At 35.8% G+C, this 24,805-nt stretch overlaps 1 protein-coding gene across 7 annotated transcripts in view; it reads left to right on the top strand.

Annotated features, from left to right (window-relative positions):
- CDK5RAP2 (CDK5 regulatory subunit associated protein 2) overlaps positions 1-24,805 on the top strand; it is a 168,470-nt gene that overhangs the window by 101,154 nt on the left and 42,511 nt on the right. For all 7 annotated transcript variants that reach the window (XM_074211715.1, XM_074211718.1, XM_074211716.1 and 4 more), the window contains 5 exons: positions 7,396-7,500; positions 10,302-10,486; positions 14,995-15,454; positions 17,936-18,167; positions 19,068-19,184. In XM_074211715.1, coding sequence (XP_074067816.1) covers positions 7,396-7,500; positions 10,302-10,486; positions 14,995-15,454; positions 17,936-18,167; positions 19,068-19,184 — 1,099 coding nt within the window. The remainder of the gene's footprint in view (positions 1-7,395; positions 7,501-10,301; positions 10,487-14,994; positions 15,455-17,935; positions 18,168-19,067; positions 19,185-24,805) is intronic.

Here is a 24,805-nt window from a genome sequence, read left to right on the forward strand (position 1 = left end):
AAATCGTAAAACTCTAAATAAAATCTAAAAAAAATATTAGAAATCGAGTGAATGTCCATCAATTGGGGAATGGGTGAACAAATCATATCCTTAAGTAAGAAAAAGTATAAGAGATAGCAAGATTACATAAGAGATTACATAATAAGATAACTTTATTTTCTAAATTAAAGGTAATAGTCTTTGGTCTTTGTTCAAACTCCACAATTCTTTCTCTGGATACAGATGGTATTCTTCATCACAGATAGCCCCAAATTGTTTGGTGCTTAGTATATTTATTGATGATAGCTCATTAGGCTTAATACAATACAGCTCAGAACTCCTGAGCCCAAGTGATCCACTAGCTTTAGCCTCTCAAGTAGTTAGGATTGAAGGGTGTACCATTATGTTTGGTTTATTAGAGTGTTTAGTTTTGTTTTCTTTTCAGAAGGATGAATCTGTGTAAGGACTTCAGGAATACAACTCTTACATGATTGCAGAATTAGCTTTATAGTAAGTCCTTCGCCATTGAATGGACTTGATAAACTTGATTTTGAATTCCTGTGCAGAGAAACCAAAGTCCTCAGATCCATTTATGGCCACTGGTGGTCACACAAATAAAATAACCAGTTTCATATTGCAACCTTAGTAATATGTTCTGGAGTTACTGAAGTACTTCAACATTGAAGTAAGGTAATATGAATTACTTTGGTAATATCAGTTGCCAGTTAAAAATAAGTAAATAATTTATTTTTTGTTTAGCTTTGGAATGAAAGTTACATTGAATCATTCACATGGGCTTATTTTCTTTTTGAGCTTATTTTTTCATTAATGGCACAGAACATCATTTTTATCTCACCTCAGGTTTAATGAATGGATGTCTCATTCACCTTTGAGACTCAGCCTCATAAGATATTATCAATTTGAATGCTAATACCAATGACTTTTTTTGTCTCTTTAATTTTTCTTTCCTGGCATGTGATGAAGGAGAAGAGGAAAACCATCTCTTTCTTCCCTTTCATCTATTCCTTCACCTAAGTTCCTAAGGAAGTATACTGCACCATGAAATGTATTAACTTGTTACAAATACATCTATTCTGTAAAATGTGGCTGGCTCATTAATTTGTTAGCCTGTATTATAGAAGACAGTTCTCTTCCTTTATGGCAGGATGCAACAGGAATTTCTCTTATATCCTTCCTTGTTCATTGAGGTGTATAAAATCTGTTTGAGTAAAAGCAAGCCTAGACTGGAAACCAGATGAATGTAGACCATAGTTCCATTGCCCCAATTGTGCTTTTAGAGATCTGGCAGGTGCAAGAAGTCTTTTCCTTGACCACAAGTTAAAGAGAACGTCAAAGGTAGTTTTTGCCTATCTTGACCATTTCCTTTCTTTGAGAAAGAGACCATTATTGATTCTAACCTCCAGGGTACCAAATAATTTTGAAAACTGATTATATTCTCAGTTTGTTGAGGGAAAAAAGGTCTAAGAAACATTTTTAATAATGAGGTTATTTTCAGAGTTAACTTGATCTTGAAATTGTGGGATTTTATTTTTTGGTTGTTACCCTTTTAAAAAATGTGGTTCTGGTCTTTCTCTTCCTGTTCTGATGTCTTAATACTAAAAAAATTCAAATTTAAGAGATTTTCATTATGCTATTTTAGCTCTTCATCACCTCTCAATGAGACTATTACAGTAGCTTAATTGATCTTCTTACCTCTAGTTTCTCCTCTCTTCTATTTGTCATTTGTATAGATGTTAAATTAATACTCCTGAAGCATAGGTCTGACCATTACACTCTTCAAGAAATTTCAATGGCTCCCTCTCTCTAAGCTAAAATACAATCTCTTTTGACATATAAATCCCTTCATAAGTTGGCTTTATCCCATTTTTCTAGTCTCATTTCACATTTATGCTCCCTGTCATGTTTTTTGTGTTTCACCCAATCTAGTCTATTTCCTTTCCCTATTCTTTTCATTTCATTTTAAAAAAATTTTTCAGTCTCTAGCATTTAGTAAAATGCTGGGTAGATCTCATTAATAAATGCTTGTTGAGTTAAATATTCAGTATAAGCTTCAATCTGATATTCTCTGTGAATTGCCCTATCATTCATTTGTAGCTCTTTTCCAAGCAGAGGTCCCTCTGTTCTCCTAAAAATGGAATTTAAAGATTAGTGTGGAAAGGTTGAGGCACCCAGTGTTGCCATATTGATGATTATCTTTGGGGAAAAAAAATTGCTTCCATATTTCCATATTCCATACCAGAATAAAAATTATTTGGTCACAATCATTGACAGTGAGAAACATACCTCTCAAGGGCCCAATGAGACAGTAGCATTTTTCTTTTTAACTTAGGTACATATAACTACTCAGGTACTTTGAGGAACTGTATACACTCCTTCTCTTCAGGTAACTTATGATCAGAAACTTTTTTTGAGTTTGAGAAATATTTTTAATAGCTTGCAAAAGACAATTTGAAAATTGTGCTTACAGGTGTTTAACCAATGTAGTGATGATACCCTTAATTTGATGCCATGTAAAAAAGAGTTGAAGGGACGATGGATGTTCTCTTTTGAAGAGGAAGTTCAGAGGAGACCTAGTTACTGTTATCACATAGCTATGAAGAGCTTTCTTGGGAAAAGAGGAAGCAGATTTATGGACAGAACAAGGCAAGGTGGAGGGAGGTAGAGTTTGACTTAAAATAAGAAAACATTTTCTAATAATTGGAGCTTCTCAGAAGTCAGTTGAGAAACACATTCTAGCAGAAGCTGAATGACTTCTATTCCAAATATTTTAGAGAGAATTCTTGCTTAGGGTAGACTAGACGATTCTTTTCACTCCTGAGATGCTATGATTCTGTGAATTTGTTTTTTTAGCTTGTATATTTATTTTTTCTTATGTTAATTTTCAGTTTTTCCCCCCTCAGCTACACATGCAAAAACAAGTTTCAACGTTTATTTCCAAAACCTTGAGTTCCAAATTCTCTCCCTTCTTCCTCCCCCCTCCCCCCATTGAGAAAGCAAGTTACTTGGGATAGCCATGAAAAACAGTAGTTATGTTGTAAAAATAAACATAACACCCCCTCCCCCACAAAGAAAGAGAAATACCAAGAAAAATAAAGTGAGAAAAAAAAGCATGCTTCAGTCTGTATTGAGATACCATCAGCTCTGTCTTTTGAACGAATAGCATTCTTTATGCATCAGAGAAATTGCTTCAATATTTTCCCCCACAATTGCTGTTACTAGCAGTTCAATATTATTAAATCCTTCATAATTTGCCATTTCCATCCACCCTCTCCATTCTTCACCTGAGTCCTGTACTTGAAGGTCAAACTTTCTCTTAAACTGGTTGTTTCATCAAGGAAGTTCGAAAGTCCCTTGCTTCAATGAATCCATCTTTTTCCCTGAAAGAGTATGTTCAGTTTTGCTGGGTAGTTAATTCTTGGTTGTAATTCAGACTCTTTTGCCTTCCAGAATATTATATTCTAAGCCCTATGAAGCCTTAATGTAGAAGCTGTCAAATCTTGTGTTATCCTGACTATAACTTCATGATATTTGTTTTTAAAATTCTTTTTTTTTTTGAGTTCATCTATGAAGTCTTTATGACCTTGAGGTCAATTCAAAAACTGAGATTCCACATTTATGGCATTTGGTCACTGCTTTTCTCTTCTGTGATGACATTTTTATCTTCCTTATAAAAATGGTAGGCTTTTTTATGGTTAACAATTTGGGGGCGGGGCTTATTTTGCTAGTTAAATTCTGGTCCTGGGACAAAGGGGGAACAATTTCCTAACTCCATGATATTTGAATTGTATCTTTCTGGCTGCTTGCAATATTTCCTCTTTGACTTGAGAGTTCTGAAATTTGGTTATAATATTCCTGGGTAATTTTCATGTTGGAATCTCTTTCAGGTGGTGATTGGAAGATTCTTTCAGTTTCTATTTTGCCTTCTGCTTCAAGGAAATCCAGATTATTTTTTGAAAAATGACATTTAGACCCCCCCCTTTTGTTTTTGGTTATGACTTTCAAATAGTCTAATAATTTTTCAACTATCTCTCCTGGATCAGTTTTCAAGGTCCTTTGTTTTTTTCAATGAGATATTTCACATTTCCTTCTAGTTTTTCATTCTTTGGTTTTGTTTTATTGTTTCTTGATTTCTCACAAAGTCATCAGCTTCCCTTAGCTCTATTCTACATTTTAAAGAATTATTTTCTTCAGAGAGCTTTTGTATCTTTTTCCATCTGGACAGTTCTGCTTTTTTAGGGCATTTTCCTTTTTATTGGTCTTTTGGATTGCTTTTTCCATTTGACCCAAACTTTTTTTTTTTTTTGGTTTTTCCAAGGCAGTGGGGTTAAGTGATTTTCCCAAGGCCACACAGCCACACAGGTAATTATTAAGTGCCTGAGGCCAGATTTGAACTTAGGTACTCTTGATTCCAGGGCTGGTGCTCTATCCTCTGTACCACCTAGCCGCCCCACCAAACTGGTTTTTAAGATGTTATTTTCTTCAGTGCTTTTTGGTATCTCTTTCACCAGGCTGCTGACTTGTTTTTCATGATTTTCCTGCATCACTCTCATTTTTTTTTTTTTTTTTTGCAAGGCAATGGGGTTAAGTGGCTTGCCCAAGGCCACACAGCTAGGTAATTATTAAGTGTCTGAGGCCGAATTTGAACTCAGGTACTCCTGATTCCAAGGCCAGTGCTCTATCCACTGTGCCACCTAGCTGCCCTGACTCTCATTTTTCTAACCACTTTTTCCTCCACGTCCCTTACTTGATTTTCAGAATCTTTTTTGAGCTCTTCTATAACCTGAGACCAATTCATATTTTCCTGGAAGCTTTGATAGGACCAAAGTAATTGTCTGTGGTTGGATTTTTTTTTCTTCTGTTGTTTGCTCATTTCCCCAGCCTATGAGTTGATTTTAACTTAAGGTTGGGCCCTGCTTTCAGGTTGGAGGATTCACTGTCCCAAGCTTTTGAGTGTTTTTGCAGCTGTTTTCAGGGACCCCCCCACCCCCCCTGCAAGTTCTCAATTAATCCAAGGTTTTATAAGAGTCTATGACTCCTTCCCTGTGCTTTGGTCTATTGGTGACCACAAGCACCCCTTTCTTCCCTGGAACCTGTGAGGAAGGTCCCTGCTCTGCTGCAGGCAATAAGCTCTTATGTTTCTGCTCCTTTTCCTGTGACTGGGGTCCCAAGTCTGTGACCTGCATTTGAAGATAGACAAAACAACAGGGAGAGAAAAGAGACCTCTGCAATCTCCCCCACCCTCCTTACTATCAGTGGGCTGAGTAATCTGGAAGCAGATGCTAGGTGGCTCCTTGCTGGGTGACTCCTGAGGCCTGCTCCTGGTTCCCTGGGGCCAGGTCTGTGTTCACTCTCACCTTAGTGTAGCAGTTTTCCTGCTGACCTTCCCAGATGTCCTTGGCAATCCCTTTTGGGGTGGGAGGTCTGCTGTGGGTGCTTGTATTATATTCCTGGGTGGCTGGTGCTGGTTTGCTCCTGGATCGCCCAGGCTGCACTTCGGGCCCTTTCTAATCCCTCTATACCAGACCCTTCCTGCAGTTCTTCTAAGTTGTCTTGGGTTGGAAAATTGTTTCACTAAATCTTTTTGTGGGTTCTGCCACTCAAGAATTTGATTAGAGTCATTATTTATAGGCATTTGGATTGATCTGGGGAGAGTTCCCTGGAGTCCCTGCCTTTACTCTTCCATCTTGTCTTTGCCACCTCCCCCCCCCCCCCCCCCCCCAATTCTGTGAATTTATGCTTAATCCTGAATTGACCAGATAGTTTAGTTCACTGTATTAGTTTAACTGCATGGGTATACTAATCAATTACACATTTTCATAATCATTAATGGTGAAGATGTGTATATTGTATATATGCCTATAGTTGAGAACCTTGCTTAATCAGAATATCTTCAAGATACATTTACCCTGGCATATGAAATGTTATGACTAACAATTATATTGAAAAACATTTTTGTTTAATAGTTCATATTTTTGGAGTGATTTAAAATTATCAATGAGTTTTTCTCTACAATAGCTACAACAAATTTCTATGGTAACTAGTGCAAATATAAGTATCTCTGTTTGATAGAAGGGGTTACATAGACTCAGCCCATAGTCATGTGACTGCTAAAGCTAGAGCCATATCTTGAACCAGATCTTCAGGTCCAGTGTTCTTTTCTCTGTCTCATTCCTCACTTTTAAAAATATTTCTTAAAATCTTTAATTGCCCTAGTAAATAGTTCAAGTTTGTTTAATGATTGCAGAGCTTGTATACCTTATGATTATCATTTTGAACACCAATTCTTTGAAATGCTAGACTGTAAGTATAGGTGTAGAAAACTGAAGAAAATGTGTTTCATGTGGGCTGATTCTAGTTTTAAATCCTAAATATTAGTTTATTTTCTTCTGTGGTGCCCTTTTTGGAAATGTAATTCAGAAAAGAATTCCATTCATTTTAGGATTTCAGTGAGTTGCCTTCCAGTCTAGATTTCTTTATGACAAATAGGGAAGAAGATGAAAGCTGGGATGAGAGGGTCTGACTAACTAACTAAGTCTGACTGACTAACTAATGGCAGAGATTCACAAAGTAAATTGTTGGGTTATATATCCACAGCTTTGAAAAGCTTTGTCTTTCTCTGAGAATGACCAGTTTCATTTTTCACTTGGAAGAGCCAAGCAGCTTGTGAACGCAACTGTAAATCCATTGAAGAGGCCAGGGAATTACCACAGCCCTCTAAAGGATCATTTTCTAATCTGTTATATGATTGACTTAGAAACTTCCTAAATTTATCTTCTTAAAAGTATTAGACCTTAATGCTGTCTTTCTAAATAAAATGCCCTTCATTTTAAAACAGACATATTCTTCTAGCTTTTGTGTATTCATTATGATTATAAGTCTTTGTCGGCAAAGTAGCAGTATAACTGGTACTGTCCCTTTCTCCTTTTGGATGTATGACAATTGAGAAAAGTGGTTTGTTGTTCTCTCTAAGTAGGGATGCATCCATTTGGCATGTTGTAAATTTCCTTTAATACCTTCTTAGGACTTTATATTTTCAATTCCATCGATAGTGATCACCTTAATTCTCCATACTTTTATGTAATTTGTGAGTGAATTTAGACTGCATAAAGTGAAGAAAATCAAGAGACAAAATACTCAATTTCAAACAGTTTGATGAAAAACATAGAAAGAATAAGAAAATGACTTATTTCTTAAGTAAAGAAATCTATAAATTGTTCTTGGTTCTAGGAAGCCTTTTGTGGTTTTGTTGGAATTAATGAGCCTAACTTTGATTAATTTTTATTTTAGCAGTTTGGCTTTTTTAAAAACTTGGCTTTTTATATGTTTGCAACTCATAAAATTTTCATGCAACATATTTTTTGTGTTTCATTTTCACATCATTTTTTTCCTCTCTAGAGCCTAGGGAGCAAGGAAGATGAGGAAGATGATACAAAAGCTGAAGATGTGTATGATGATGAGAAGAACTTATTGAGTAGTCCTCAAACAATATGGGACAGTGAGGTAGTATTTTTTTTTCCTTAGGTCTGGAAGCTAACACCCTCTCCCCTCCCTCCTCTTACCCATTAACTGTTACTACATAAAATACTAGTAATTGGAGAGAATCTAGAAATGGAGAAACTGAGACTCAACCTGATGATGAGATTTTCTCAAAGTCATAAAATTGTTAAGTTGTTGATTAGGGTCCAGATCTTTGCCTTCTGCCTCCTAACCTTGGGTTCTTTTCCTTGGTTTTTGCCTCCCTAATTGGAACTCATTTCAGTGACAAAATTGGATTCACCTTTGGCGTCCCCAAAACTTTCACCAGAGTTAGAGAGGATACTTTTATTTACATGAATAGCAACTGCTCCTCACAACAGTCTTTATACATGACCATTTTTTGAGTACAGCATTTTTCTGTATTTTCTTGAAACAGAACCCTCAAAAGATTTAACTTTTTTGCCTGTTCCCCAATTATGGAATGTTGATATTGGACTGGATCTTGAAGTCCCTGCTAACTCTAACATTCTACATTCTGAAGTTCCTTCCAAAAGTTAGGTTCTGTGATTGTTATATATTTTGGAACAAGAGATAGAGGGATAGAGAGAGGAAGGGAAAGGTAAGCCTGCAGGTTTCCTTTTTATGGATGGTGCAAATTAATAAACAGTTTTATTGAAGAGGTGGAGGGAAGTGACATTAAAATTAAGATACTTGTGCTTAGCTAGATTCCCTGGCTTCTACTTTATATTAACTTTTCTAGTCAGGAGTCTTTAAAGCTAGATAGTGATTAATAATTCATTATAAATAAAGGGATATGTTTTTGAGAGGCTTATGTTTGATTAAAAAAAGCCCTATTTTTGTATCAGGAGCATTGAAGTAGGAGGAAAGTTATTTATAGGAAATTTACAAGTTTATAATGGGAGAATGAATATTAATTGCTGCACTTTAAGGCATGCCTAGACAAGCCTTCACTAGATTCAACTTGATGCCATTTCCAAGGGGACTCCAGTGACCTAGGAAGACGATTCATAAATAACATCTTCTTAGGAGTTATGAACTATCCACCTTCTTTTTTTTTCTTGTTAAAGATTTTATTTATTTTGAGTTTTACAATTTCCCCCATCTTACTTCCCTCCCCCACCCCACCCCCACAGAAAGCAATTTTTCAGTGTCTACATTGTTTCCATGTTGTACATTGATCCAAATTGAGTATGATGAGAGAGAAATCATATCCTTAAGGAAGAAACAAAAAGTATAAGAGATAACAAGATCAGACAATAAGATACCTTTTTCTTTTTTTTCCTAAAGGGAATAGTCCTTGAACTTTGTTCAGTCTCCATGGTTCTTTCTCTGGATACAGATGGTATTCTCCATTGCAGACAGCTCAAAATTGTCCCTGATTGTTGCACTGATGGAATGAGCAAGTCCATCAAGGTTGATCATCTCCCCCATGTTGCTTTTAGGGTATACAGTGTTTTTCTGATTCTGCTCATCTTGCTCAGCATCATGAACTATCCACCTTCTAAATTAGACAAATCAAAGTGAAGTTAGTGTGTATATATAAAGACTGTAGAATAAGGATGAATTATAAAATATAATGTAAGTCAATATAAAATATTTAGTGACTTACTCATTATTCTCTTTACTGGTTTCCATAGTACTCATAAAAAGCTCTCAAAGCATGTGCAGTTTCATTCATGTAGAAAAATCTTGATAAGTGCCTGCTGTATTCAGTATACAATACTGGATTTTCAAGGGAATATAGAAAGATTAGCAGATATGCCCCTGACTTCTAGGAGCATACTCTCTTGCAATGGAAGTAAACCACTTAGATAAATACATAGGAGAATAGAACTCAGGAGAATAAAGAGCTCTTAACCTGGAGCCTTTCTTGATCTGCTTAGTTATAAATAATCTCTTCTTCCTTAAATTAGCATATATATATATATATATATATATATATATATATATATATATATATATGTTCATAGATAGTTGAGCCAGATTCCCCAATAGAATGGAAGCCATTTGAGAATGGAGATTATTTGTAAATTTTGTCTCTCTCTCTCTAGAGGTTAACACAGACAGGATCTTGACCTAATGTTTGTTGAATTAAATGAGATCAGATAAAGACAAAAATCACACTGGAGTTGATCTCTTTACCTCATTGTTCCTGAGGTCTGCCTGGAGTGGCCCTCAGTAAAATAAATTTTGATTGTGTTGTTTGTTCAACCCCCACAGAAATGCTAGACTATTCAGTTTTAGGCAGCTAAAAAAAAAAATCATGGCCATTGAGCCAAAAAATCCATGATCATTGAGAGAATTGTTTGTGATAATGAATATAAAGAGCTATATTTGTTGGGCTATATGATATGTCAAGTGCTTTGCAAGTCTTAAAACACTGGATTAATGCCAGTTATTATTGCTCTTGTTCTTGTTACTTTCAGCAAACACACCCTCATGTATCTCTGCACACCAGTTTGGGAATCGTTTGGTAGACAAAAGATTGGCACTTTCTCACAGTTGCTATGCCAAAGTTGTGACTTGTGTTCTTCTAGGATTATGGAGTCAAGTTTAGTGATAGAAGACTTGAATGTATAGAGATGAAATTGTTGCTGGGAGCACTAATAATGCTGTGAGAGCTCTTGCAGGTACCTGGCCAATCTAGAGAATCTCAAAACAGGAGCAACATTTTAATAGCACAGCAGTTGACCTTCATGATAATAAAAAGCCAATCTTGGCATGTGTGCTGAACAGTGCTGATACCTGTCGGTCAGGTATGGAAGAATTCATACGTTGGTTGATAGAATCATTTTTCCCCCTAGGTTACACTGGAGTATACTAAACCTTTATGTAAAAATGGATATTTAAGGAATCAGGATTCTTCCCAGGTAGATTTTGATGCGATTGGTGACTCTAATAGCCTCAAAAACAATCAGCAACATCCAGGTGGAGAGATGAAATCCCCTTTGCCTTTAAATGAAAATAGAACATTATTGCTGGAGCCCAGGTATGTATGTATGAGGTTTGTGCTTTGCTTTTGACAGTGTTTCTAATCAAGGGGAGAAAAAAGTAATTTTGTTGAAGTGAATTTAGATAATGGCACTGTCTAATTTACCTGAGAGAGAGAGACTGAAATGGTTCTGAAGGAATCTTGCCAATCATGCAATTAAGTAATTAGACTGCATGCTATCAGTAGTAAGGGAAAGACAAAAACCACATGTAAATCAAATCCATTACAGAGATAGGAAAAAAAAGTTTCTCCTTGAGTATTGTCTACCGTTTGGAGAGAAGAATCAGTAATACTTAAATCTCTTTTTTTTGCTTTTCGAACATCTTTTTAGTATAAAGCAATGAAGACTGGTGTTTAAAGTCTGGATTTAACTATAAGACTCTTCCTAACATGCTGCCTCACAAGGTGTTCAGGAAGAGGCTGGGTCATCATGTGACAGGAGAAAATATTGGGGAGCTTATTTCTCAATGAGGAAATACCATGGGGTGTTTTCTTCTAAATTGATTTCAATACAAAACATTTAATAAGCATATTAAATTTAAAAGAATTGTGAATGTGCACAAAGACAAAATCCATAAGAGTCCTTGTTCTCAGGGGAATATAGTACACACACACATACACACACACACACACACACACACAAACAGACACAAGTATAATACAAGGAAATTTAAGGAAAGAGAGAACACTAGGAAGTGATAGGATTCAGGGAAGTCTTTAGATAGGACAGGACACCTGAGTTGAACCTTGAAAGATGGGAAGGCTGCTGAAACATATAAATTAGGAGAGAATGAAGTATATTTAAGGGAAGAGCAATGGAACTTCACAACTTTTGCAGTTTTGGGGAAATTTTCTTTTTAATACATGACTTAAAAAAATTTCCTTCCATTTCAGCATGATAACAACAGTAGACAGGCAGTATTCTATCTTATTTATAAATGTAGAAAATGAGTGCAGAAAAAACTAACTGAAGATACGAGGAAAATTGTCCATGTCTCCCAGGATAAGCGAAACTGGAATAGATCCCCAGAATTTTTCCTTGCTAATGGAGTGTGAAGATCTTACTTGCTCTTTGGTTAATAAAGTTTTAGTTTTTTATGCATTAAACAAAAATGTGATTCTTTGTTTTAGATTAGCATAAAGATGAACTCATTTTTAGTTTCTATCTTTTGGAAGGAGAACTGAACTTTCCTCAACTGTAAAATGAATAAGTTGAATTGTATGAGATAGACAGAATGACATGGAGGATAGAGAGCTGACCTCAGAGCCATGAAAGACCTGAGCTAAAATCTGGCCTCTGACACAGGTTGTCTCTGGACAAGTCACTTGTCAGTACTCTGGGGAAATCTAACACTAGAAGGTGCTAACCTGCACTAGTAGAAGGAGTTTCTTCAACTGATGGTTTACTTTATCCAATGAAATCACAAGTCTTATTCCTAGTTTCTGTTCCCCTGATTTAGGTGACCTCAAAAATTCCTTCTAATCTCTAGCATTCCGTGTTTCTAAAATCAAATTCCACATATTTAACTACTTTTCTTTTTTTTTAGTAAAAGATGAGTTCTCAAACCTCACCTCTATCATTTTGTTTGAAGTCATTTACATTATTCCATTTGTTAATTATTTTGCAGTTTTTGATATCTATGCCTATATTCTTTTTTTTTTTAGTTTTTTTGCAAGGCAAATGAGGTTAAGTGGCTTGCCCAAGGCCACACAGCTAGATAATTATTAAATGTCTGAGGCCAGATTTGAACACAGGTACTCCTGACTCCAGGGCTGGTGCTCTATCCACTGCGCCACCTAGCTGCCCCTATTCTTTTTGTTTATTTGAGAGAACAGCTGTTATGACTGGAAAAAATGTCAATAATTTTGACAGTATAATTTTTTTCATTGTTACCTCAAGAATGTAAATATTCTAAGTGAGAATTTTTTCAATACAATAATCAATTAGCAACATCTGTAAATAGTGAAATATATAATCAAATTTTATAAGATGATTTCATCTTGTTAAATGAACATCTCTAGAATCCGTTAGTCATTCTGTGATCCTGATTTTAAGGATCTATTCAAATTATTAAACTCTGTATTGTAGGCCTTTTGGAAACATTTCAAAGTGCATACATAATCTTGGTGAAAACCAATAATATAATTAACTGAAATGAAGAATAAAGTTGGGGCTGATTGTGGATCCCAGTAATTAAAAAACCCAAAAAACAATGGATCCTTGCTAGGAAAAAATCTAGAATCTTAGAATTTGAAGGTAACTTTGCTGCTCATATTTGCACTTAAAGCAAATATGATCATCCAGCTTCTACTTGAATACTTATGGTAAATGTCTCTTAGGAGACATTGTGTTCTATTCTTGGACGGGTCTGATTTCCTTTATAAATTTTCCCCTCTGGAATGTCTTTCCATTGGCTTGTTTTCTGGAACAGGCAGAATTAATCCGGTTCTTTGAAATGCCAGCTTTGCAGATATTTGAGCACTGATCATGCTTCTCTCCTTGCTTTCCTCCCATACCCCCACCAGTCCTTCACCATCCTGATTGCTTTTCTGTGAACACCATTTGTCAGCATTCCTCTTCAACTGTTGTGCTCAGAAGTGATCAGTATACTCCAGATTGGGTATGACTAGGGAAAAATATAGTGGAATGGTTATTTCCTATGATTTAGCCTAAGGAAATTAGGTTTTTTCTTTTTTAAAAGTGTACACATCACCCAGTTGACTCAGTTTTGTGCCACTTTGTTATATTTCTAATTAGAAATATTTCACCTAATTTAAGATCTGAAGCTAAAGATACATGGCAGAAGAATGGGGTAGGCCAATTCCATACCCACTGCAGAGAACTCCTCACTATAGGATTTTTGGTCCTTTCTCTTAGTGAAGGCAGTGAGTGTGGTGGGGTGGAAAAGGGCATTATTTCCTAATATAAGTGATCACTTATCTATAAACACACAGAGGCTGGCGATGATCAGTTTGATGAGAACAGAGAGTGGATGAAGGTTAATAATTTGAGATGATACTGGAAGGGGAAATACAAGCCAAATTATAGGTGATTTTAAGTATTAGGCTGAGGATTTTTTATTTTATCATAGAGCAAATTAGTTGCCTCTAATACTTGAGGGTGGGGGTGTGACATGGTCAGTTCTGTATTATAGGAATATCAATTTGGTAGCTGTTTAGAGTATAGGTTTGTATAGAGAGTATGGATTTGGAGCAGCACAGCCTCAGGGAGGAAACCAAATAGGAGGGTATTGCAGTAGTTCAGGTAAAATGTGATGAAGACTTGAAAGTAATGCAGACTTATGGGGGACAGAGAAGGAGATGGATATTAGAAATATAATGATTTGAGTTTTACCACTTAGGCCATAGAGATGGTATTTCCAGGATGGAACTATTACTACAGTCCATTAACTTAATTTTTTTCCCTATATGTCCCATAGAGTTGGCATACTACCTAAGCTTGTTATGAACCCTTCTTTCTCATTTCCCATTTTCTGAATTTTTTAATGTCAAGGTTTTAAACACAAGGGTCAGCTTCTCCACAAAGATTTTTTCTCAAGCTTTCCCCAGATCACCTCATTTTGCTTTTATTATTATTATTATTATTATTATTATTATTATTATTACATTTTTGCAAGGCAAATGGGGTTAAGTGGCTTGCCCAAGGTCACACAGCTAGGTAATTATTAAGTGTCTGAGACTGGATTTGAACCCAGGTACTCCTGACTCCAGAGCTGGTGCTTTATCCACTACGCCACCTAACTGCCCCGGTTCTATTCTTTTCAACCAGAAAAAAAATGTATGATCCTTCATAGGCTGTCGTTTTAGGATCTGTATCCACATTATTGTACATTATTGTACACAAGGTATTATGTAAATGTTAGATAAATGAAGTATAATCTAATGGCATAAGTACTTGACTGGGAATCAGAAAGCTTGAGTTCCAGTTTCCTCTGATCTAAATTAATTATGTGACTTTGGGGAGCTCATTTTAATTATCTGGATCTCAGTTTCTTTGACTATAATTTGAGTAGATGTAGATCTCTGTGGTCCCTTCCAGTTCTAAAGGCTTATATGGGAGAGGATTAGATTTATTCTGTTTGGCCATAGAGTAGAACTAGGAGAGTTGGGTAGACGTTACAGAGGCATATTTTATTGGAAGGAAAAACTTCCTAGAAATGAGAAGGTGTCAAAATTGGAATGAACTTTTTGTAGGTGTTAGTGATCTCCCCATCACTGGAATTTGAAAGCTTCATCTTCCATGAGTGCTTTTTAGGAATATTGTAGAGGAGAAGTTCTGTTCATAGATGAACATAGCCTAGGTAACTTGAAGTTGTCTTCAACTCCCACATTTTTGTGATCTGAACTTGAATCTTATGCCCCTTCCAACTCTAGCTTTTTATGATTGTACCATCACTGTAGGATATGTTGAATTGCTGGAATATCCATTACAATTTGTGATCTAAAGAGCTAAACTCACCATTTTCCTCTTTGTGGTATTACAGACCAGAGCTTATAAAAGCAGTAAGTGAACTACTCCTGGAGCAACTGGGCATGACTGAACAGGAACTTTCTGACTATGATCTGGAGGATAAGAATGAAAAGGCTCTTAAGCAAATAATTATTCAGCTAAGAACTGAACTCCGACGTTTTAAACAGGTCAATAAATTTTTAAGGCAGCATGTAGACCTTAAATCGGTATTTGATGGAAAAGAAAGATTTTATCCTGCTGCAGCAGCACACCTTAATAAGGCAATTGAATTGTCCATGGTGGAAGTGAAAGATTCAGTTACAGAAACAATGAACTTGGAGGGCTACACCATGAAATTCAAACATGAAGGGAAAAAAGTTACTGCAAAAGAAAAACCAAAATATTCACTATTAAATGCAGAACATCAACACGAAAATGTATATGAGATGCAAGAGCAGCAGAATGTTCTTCCTCCTACAAGTATAATCCACAATGTATGTTTTTCTTTTCTTTTTTTTAAAGAATACTTATTTTGTCTGCAAGTATGTGCTCACTTGGTTGGGGGTGGATGGTAGGGATGAAAATACATAAGCCCCCCAAAGGAACTTGAACATTATTTAATAGTACTTTTCTTTTGGAATCAGATCTCCTGCTATGAAAAATTCCTCATGACCATTTCATTTGAACAGTTGCAGTGAAATCATATTTAAACATTGTGCCTTGGAAATGGTGTTATTCCATGACATTCAGAGTATTGATTTTTAAATAGTACAGTACAAAGATAAGTGGACTAGGATTCAGAAATCAGGGGTCTTGTTCCTCCTGGGGTGGTTCTAGTCCTGGCTAAACTGTTAAAAAATTTCATGGGACTTTGGGTGAGTCACTTTCCCTCTCTAAACTTCAGGTTCCTCATCTTTAAAATGATGGGGTTGTACTAGATCAGTGATCCCCTAATTCCATTGTTTATTTGTTTTTGGTTTATATTACTAATCTGCTTTCAGTATTGCTATCTAAATGATCATTTCTCTTTATAAGAATTTATTAATAAAGTTAACATCCTCTTCTGAACTAAAAGGTCAAAGAATTTTTTCATGATTTGAGTTGTAAGTTTCCTGAGGTTACTTTGCACTGGACAACTCAATATTCAAATTCTGACATTTTACTTTACTAGTTGAGATTCATTTAATCTCACTAAACCTCTCTTTTCTCATCTGTGAAATAGAAATAATATTCAGGTTTCCTGTAGAGTTATTGTGAGTTTTCTGCTATATGAAAGTAATCAACCTATATGTAAATCTTCTAGTGCAAGAGTGTTTATTTCCAAGTATGGCTTTTTCCTATTCTATCTCTGATGGCTGTTTTGGATCTGAAAAATGAACTGTAACAGTGCTTTATTACACAGAAATAGAGAATTAAGTTTATTTTCTGACTACCAAATTACTGCTTTTGTCCATACCAAAGAGAGTTAGCTATATCATTAGCAAAATTGCTCTTGATTGTTTTAAATTATGCACCAAAACTATAATTTTTGGAAAAGGGGTTTTCTAAAAATAACTGAGTAGACAATAAAAAGACATTGCTATGATATTAATGACAACTGTGATGAACATCTGTAGTTTTGGCTGGTCCTTTGAAAGCTCATTCTCATTTATCTAGTCTGCATATGTCCTGGTTTTCATACCTGTGTATTGAGAAAGTTAGTTCTTAACCCTATTTTTGAATTATAACTTTTTCCTAGCAACTGGAATTGTAAGAGTATTATATTTCCCCCCAAAATACATTGTTTGGAATAATTTATATTGTTGGTCATTTAAATGAGAAAAAGTGAACAAAGTTATATCTTAGGATACTCTTGATTTTATTTCAATCACATTTACCTGATAAAGATTTGGAGGATCACATAGTTGCTGCAAAATTATAAGTGGGCCAAAGATGATTGTTTTCTATTAAAAAAGAATGCTTTCATAGTGACAAAAGTAGAGCCACCTATTGGGAATGTGAATCTAGACCATCCAGTGGAAAATGTTGGCCTTCATCAGCTACCTGTACCACCATGAAATGGGATGTAGGAATTATCCTAAGCAGTGTTACTGTGTGAGAGGGAGAGTTATGAGAGGCTTGGCCACCTTCTGTTTCAATGTCTTTGTTATAATTACTGAGCTGTAATATGGTCATGCCTTTCAGAAGTTATTTAGGTGTAGATTTGAACTTGCTAGTCCTTTTGCTTATTGGCCCATTACTATTATGATTTGTGAGTTGTTGTTGCTGTTTTCTTTGTTAGTCTCTTTTTTGTTTTATTCTTTGGTGTCAATTCCCAGGTTTTCCTGCTGTCAGTGTACTTCTTGTGGCTTCCTACCTTCTAAACTGCTTCTTCTAATGGCCTATTTCCTGGAAAAGCTTTTAGAACCTTGGAGGCAACACTGTATCAAAGACAGGAAACTGGATTGGAATTTAGTAGAGTTTTGAGTTTGTATTCTTCCTCTTATCCCTCTGAGCTTCAGTTTCCTCATTAAATAACATATGTAAAGCACTTTGCATGTCTTAAAGCTTTATAAATACTTGCTGATGTTATTAATATTACTGTTATTAATACTAATAATATTAATGACAAACTGCCATTAGTAATAATGCTGACATTAGTAATATTAAGCTGCCATTTCTAAATCCTAAAGCCTCAATAAATTAATAATAATAATAATAATAATAATTATAGGTCTTGAGTAAGGGTCTATGAACACAATGTTAGAGGTTTTATGTATTAATTTTATCTCCTTGACTCTTTAGAGGCCTCCTCTTCTATATAGCTTCTTTTCCTTACCTCCATGATAGCAGGGATTCTGCCTTCTCTTTAATAATGACTCATATTACCTAATTAGAATAGGACTGGGTATTCAGTGGTCATTTCATAAATGTTGACTGACAAAATGAGTGATTTTAACTAGTATGTATAAAATTTTACAATGTGTTTTTTTCAGAGCACTAAGAAATCCCGTTTACCCATTCCATTAAAATCATCTAGATCATTAGAAAATATAAACTTAAACCCTGCTACCCAGGAGGCAGTGGTTTATCTACCGAACCAGATAGCAGAGCTGCATGGAGATTTCAAGGAATGTAAAATTCAAAACAAACATCCTCAACAAAAGTTATCTTTGACTGAAGCTCTGATTGAAGAGAGACCAGTGCAAGACAAACTCTTGCTGAATGGTAAAATGAAAAAGAAAAATGTGTTTTAGAGAGCTAGGAAATAACTGATAGAACTGCTTGAAATGTCAGCTGTGTTGTTTAGAATTATAATAAGTTCACTTATAAATTCTATGAATTACAGTGATTAATCTTGATTGTTACTTTTAATGTGATACAGAAAAGCACTAGGGGTAAACAAACTCTATTATTTTCATTCCATTTGGAGTTCTATAAAGGGTGGGGTGGTTTAGGTCATACATGCATTGAAGCAGAGGTCATCAGGATAGATTTCTTTTGGTATAACCAGATCACCTTGGAAAACCTAATATGTCTTGGGTCTAGTCTACTTCTGGCTTGCACCTTTTGGGCTCCAAGAACCTTCAGTTGGGCATGGAATGAGGTTCTGGTCTCAAGAGTTTGACTATCCTACTACTCTGCTCAAACCCCAGGAACAGGATGGACCTCAGATTCCACCTGAGGAGAGCAAAGTCTAAAGGAACCCATGGAGCCAAGGATTTCAGGTGTTTGTAGGGGGTTTTACCTTGGGTCGTGAAGTTGACCCTTTTTCGATTTGGGGAGGTCTTATATGATCCAAAAAAATGCTAGTTCTGTGATTTTTCAGTCAAGAAGCCCATTAGAAGATTCCTCTTTTCATAAGGAACAGTGGCCTTGACCCTATAGAATTCATTTCCATGTGCTTCTTTTTCAAAAGCAGGGACTTAAACCATTTGAGACAAGCTGAAGTATATTTATGCTTTTTATTTTTTGTTATGGCAGTTCTGTAGATTAATTTTGTCTTATAAATTGCATCTTGCATCCCTAGTGTTTTCATTTTCCCCATTGTATCTTTGTGTTCTTTTCTGTTGCTTGGCTTGGTTTCAGTTTTGTGCTTTTATTTTTTTATTTTGTGGATTTCTCTAGCTGAGCCCTCGTCGAAAGCAGTTTGCCAGGAAAGCGAGGAGGAATTAAAAGATCCTGAAGGTGATGCCGGTGGGATGGAGGAAAAAGAGGAGAATGAGGACCAGAGAAAGAGTCCAGGTAGTTTGTGATTAGAAAATGAGAATGGGAATGCTGTGGCTTGACCATTACTTGATAATTAGAGAGTAGATTGTAATAGTGAATAGTACAGTATGAAAAAGAAAGAATCAAAAAAAAAAAAAAGAAAGTCATAAACTGGCAGCTATGAGCTCTTAGTCCTAATCCTTTCTCCAAACCTCATTTTCCATATTTGTAAAATTCTAGGGGTTTGGACTGTATAATTTTAATGGGTCTTTCAGCTTTACCATCCTATTGCTAGATGGTCATCACTTTTGTTCCTCTTAAGTCCATTCACCTTCCCTGGGTCTTAGTTTAAATGGGAAAGAGTTGTACTAGATGATGTCTAATAATCCAAGTCCTTTAAGTTCTTTCTATCTGGGCTTCACATATCCTGGATTAAAGAAAGAGGAAGCAGTATACTTTATGTTATGTAAGTTCCCTTTTAGTTAATAATATTTTGTGATTCTGTTTTAAAGGATAATTGTCCTTTTCAATCTAATTTAACTAGGGGCATACTTCGTTAGTAAGCAGTGATTATCCCCAGAAATTCCATATTAGTCACCAGAGAAGCTCATTTTTAGGAAAGTCAGAAGAATGTAAACACAGATCTTCATATAAATGGGTTGGGTGCTATCTTCTTTGTGCCAGAAACTTGGTTGGGTCCTAGTCTGTTTTATTTAGGAAATTGAAGGGAAGATTCTGCAGAAATTAAAACTGATATTTATCTGAATTGTGGAAAGACATTTGACATGGTTTAAACTTAACTGAAGCATTGCTAAGAATTTAAATGATGCTGATAAACAGAACAGCATGTGATTTCATATGCTTTATTGGTATTTGCAAGAAGACTTAATGACTTCTGCCTTCTTGCTTATAGAATACTGAATAAATGTTTATTGTATCATGAAAAAGAAGTTTCCAAATAATTCCTGGGTATCCATGTGCCCTAGCAGCATACATACACATACACACACATACACATACATACATGCACACAAGTATTCAACTTTTATCTCTTTTGGCTAAAGACATGTCAGGTAAGAGTTGTCTCCACGATGCATAATTGTTCATGAATCATGCTTTTAAGTGTACGGTTCTTTTCCCCTTAAAATTATTAACAAAGCATGGTTACCTACAACTCTTATGCCTCTACATTACTTGCTGCTTCAAGAGGAACTATGGTGGAAAGAGCTTGGCCTTGTGGCATGATATTTATGCAGTGTTGGTAAAGTCAGTCTTCCTTCCAAACCTCAGTTTTCTCATCTGTGAAAGGAACTGACTAGACCAGATTATTTTGTGGTACATTCCAGCTATGGTTCTCTAAGTACTGACCAAAAGTAACCTCCCTAATACTATAACTTGGATCCTTGGAAACAGCATTACAGAGGACATATAGTACCATATAATTGATCCCTTGACTGAATTATATTGTGTTGGAATTTATAACTTTGGTACATGAGTCAATGGCACTATTGTATGACAGTGATCTGGGCAACCTTATGTAGATTGTGACTGTATATTTCCAAACAAGTGAAGTGTGGCAGAGTTGCTTTTTTTTCATTTGAAAGACTCAAAGAAACCAGAGCTTGTTGTTAGAACACAGGTACAAAAGCTTATCCTGTTAAATGGTTGCGCAGGTAGTGGTGGGTCCTAATGACCTATCTGCCAAATCGAATGACCTTTTTAAAAAATTCTTGTCCTTGGCCTTTGCCACATTTGACACTCTTGACACCCTCCTATGTTTTCTGAACATTGTTAGCTCAAATGCTCTTCAGTCTTCTTTGGTGGATCATCTTGGATGTTGTCCCACATCCTTTTTGTGGCTGTGTCCTAAGACCTTGCTCTGTGACCCTCTTCTTAGCCTCTCTCTTGAGCTCATCAGTGGCCAGACTTAGTTATCACCTTATGAGGATGAATCTCAGAACTGAATATCCAGCTCCAATCCCAGTTTACCAGACATTTCCATTGGTGTATCCTGTAGCCATCTAAGGCTTCACAGAGTTCCTACTCTCTTTCCTCTAACTCTTTCATCTTCCTTACTTCTCTATTTCTTTTTATGAAACTGCTGTATCAGAATTGTCATGTTATCCTAAAATTTTTTCCTTCTCCTCCACCCTCCATCTCCATTCAGTTTCAAGTCTTGTCAAATGTACTTTCATAGTACATCTCTTATCTATAGCCTACTTTCTGCAGAGTCACTATCCTAGCCCAGGCCATCATGACTTCCATCCTGAACTATTACAATAATCTTCTGGTTGTCATTATCTGCATCAAGGAGTTTTTTTTCCCTCTGGTTCATCCTCTGTCAGCTGCCATCTGGGTGGATAGAGCCCTGAATTTAGAAATAGGAAGACCTGAGTTCAGATGTGACCTCAGATAACTTATTAGCTATGTGACTCAGAAAATCACTTCACCACTGGCAGCCACAGCTTCCTCATTTGTAAAATGGGGAATAATAATAGTACCTGCCTCCCAGGTGAGGAAAAATGAGTTAATACTTATAAAGCACTTGGCAAGCCTTCAAATGGTATATAAATGCTTCTTGTTGTTCCTAAAGCACTGATCTGACCATGTTACTTTTTTGTTCAAAAACTTTTAGGGCTTATCTCACTTCTATTTCCTAATATAAACTTGTTTGATTTATAAAGTCTTTTACAACCTAGCTTCAGCATATATTTTCAGACTTACTGCTAGTGACTCTCTTTTATTCTGGACAAACTGGCCTACTTGCTATACCCTAATACATGACTTGTCTCCTTTCTCACCTCTGCCTTATAGAGACTTCCTTCAGAGCTCAGTTGAGGTGTTAGCAGGAATATTATCTCAGTTTCCCCCTGCTGCTTGTGCCCTTACCCCCTGAAATGACATGGTCTGTCATTTGTACTTAGATCTGATGAACTTCGTTTCTCCTACTCAAATGTTTCTCCTTTGAGGCTAATTATTGTTTTTGTTTTTTTTAATCTTTCTTTAGTGCTTAGAAGAGTGTTGACATTTAGCAGATGGTCAGTAATGCTTTCTGAATGACCAAATACTGTCTTGGGAATTTGGAGACCTTGGTTCAAAGCCTAGGCTTTAGCCAAGTGTCAATCAATTCATCTTCTTAAGTTTGAGTTTTCTTTTCTGTAAAATAAGGGGGTTGGACTTAGATGATTTCTGAGGTCCTTTATAACCTTTAAGATTTTGTGATTCTAATTTCTTTTCACTCCTTTACATGGCAACTACTTACTAAAAGGAAAGAATCATTTTGGGGCTGTTTCTAATGTCATCAGGAGGATTGCTTGGCATTTTTGTTTCTTTTGACCTACTTTTATTAGTAAAATGACCTTCAAATCTTTTTACCTCTTCAGACTTCAGGTTTATACCACCTAAACCAAAGTACACATACATTCAGACTGCAGCTGAGCACTAGGTCCAAGTGTCTACCACTTGAACCATGACCACCTCACCTCTCCAGATTTCCATTTCTTTTGTTGTGAAATTGGGCAGTAGGCCGAAATGCCCCTTAAAATCTTTTTTTTTCTGATCTAAAATTCTATGTTATATTCCATTCAATTCTGTGTGTGTGTAGGTATGAGAGACATAGTCTTCTTTCCCCTTCTTCATTTCCTGTAAGTCTCTCTTTCTCCACATGCCATATATATTGTGCTAGGCAGAGAGAAAATACAGAGGCAAAAAGGAAGCAGTATTATACTTAGTGTGCTTACACATATAAAGATAAATACATAGTCCCTACTAGATTCAATGCAATGCCTCATTCATAATGACAGCCTCAATGGGCATGATCCCCATTCCTGCAGACTAGTATTGTTTTTATTTTTAACATTTTGAGAGTCTTTAATGATAAAACAAAACTCACAAAAACAGATATGTACACAGGTTAATTTTGTGATGATTCAGATATATATGAAATGTTAATTTTGTTTCCTGGTGACTGTAATCAAGGCAAAGGGATTTTTCTTAATAGTTAACCTTTGAATAGAAATGCATTAAAATCGTCATAGTCTTGTTTTCTTTGATCTAGACTCTTTACCAAGGGACTAAAATTTATTGCTTTACTCATATTCGGAGAGAGTATTTTTTTAATGTTACAAGTTAGGGTTTTTAAGACCACTTTTCAAAAGGTAGTTTATTTTCTTTTAATTGCTTGTATTTAGGACACACTAGGCTTGACTTTAGTTATTGGCCTTGTAGTCTGAAAACCTAGGTTTTTAATATTTTGTTAACTTGAGAGATAATTTAGAATAATGCCTCCCCCTAGATTTATTAATATTTTATTATTAATAACAGGGTGGGAACTAAATCTGTGATTTTTTTTTTTTTTGGAAATAAAACAAAAATTTATTAAAAAGGTTACAAGATTCAGGAAGGGACAGAGAGGGAGGGGGGCGTGTGTAAAAGAACTGCCAAGCAGTGTTGGCTGGGCCATGGTGAGAAGATTGCACCCCTGAACTGGAGTCCAACTCAGGTTTTTATGTTTTGCCTCTCATCCAGAGGGCAAAAAGTGAACTCCCTTCCCCTATACTAGACACAGAATTAGGTAAGAGAGTAAAACCTAAGGAGATCAGGATACAAATTTTACATTAAACAATAAATCAATGGTAATGGGTATCTCTACCCAATTTGAGCAGATTACAAATTGTTTCTGTTATAATCAATTCTCTACTTCTAGTCAATTTACATCCCCACCCAGTTTCTACATTCACAATTCTCTTCATCTTTCCTCTGCATCATTCCCCCCTCCCCCCCCAAAATTATTCTAGACCCAGATTCTTCTGGGCCTTTCAGAGTCCATTTGGAGATGAATGTATTACAGTGAAGGCTTCATTAAGGCAGGGTCCAGAGAATGATTGACTGGCACAGCTAGTTGGCATCCTGCAGAGGCTGGTCTTGGAGATATACAGCTAAGAGAAACAAAGCTCAAAGGAAAAAATTGAGTAAGCAAAACCAGAGATATTGTAACAAAAAAGGCTATTCAACAGAGGTCCAATAATTAGGAAAAAACTAGGTCTCCTAAGGGCTTAAGAATTATAAGCTAGTATCAAAATTAAAAAATGGGTTTCAATATAGCATAGATACATTGATGGATACCACATAAGTTGTAAACAAAAGCTCAAAAATATTTAAAACTGCCCAACAAAATTTTCTATTTTAGTTTACTTTAGAATGAACAAAAATTCTAGTTGAAGAATAAATCTCTCCTTTTAAGCAGTTAAAGATTTACCAATAAGGCATTATCCTGATCCACTGAGTCACTCTCATATTTAATTATGATGTACCTGGAATGATCATGGCAGTTTGCTATTACAGAGCAGAGAGGGACATGAGGGCATGTTTCCTTATGAAGTCCTACAGACAATACTTTTCAATGAGTCAGGTGAGGAATTCCTTTAAGAGAATCCTACCCCAGTTGAGGCTAGGGTTGGTCTTTCAAAGGTTACTTACTTCATTTCCAGCATTTAGTATCAAATCCCACAGGGTTAAATGGCTCCATGGGTATATTGTCTTTCTATTTTAACATATCTAATATCAAGCAGATCAATTATCAATACATTGTAATATAGCAATTACATATAACCAGAATTTCAGGTGGCTTGAGCATTAATAACCAAGAGTGTGCCAGT

Source organism: Macrotis lagotis, chromosome 1 (genome assembly GCF_037893015.1).
Source record: "Macrotis lagotis isolate mMagLag1 chromosome 1, bilby.v1.9.chrom.fasta, whole genome shotgun sequence".
Taxonomy (NCBI): Eukaryota; Metazoa; Chordata; class Mammalia; order Peramelemorphia; family Peramelidae; genus Macrotis; species Macrotis lagotis.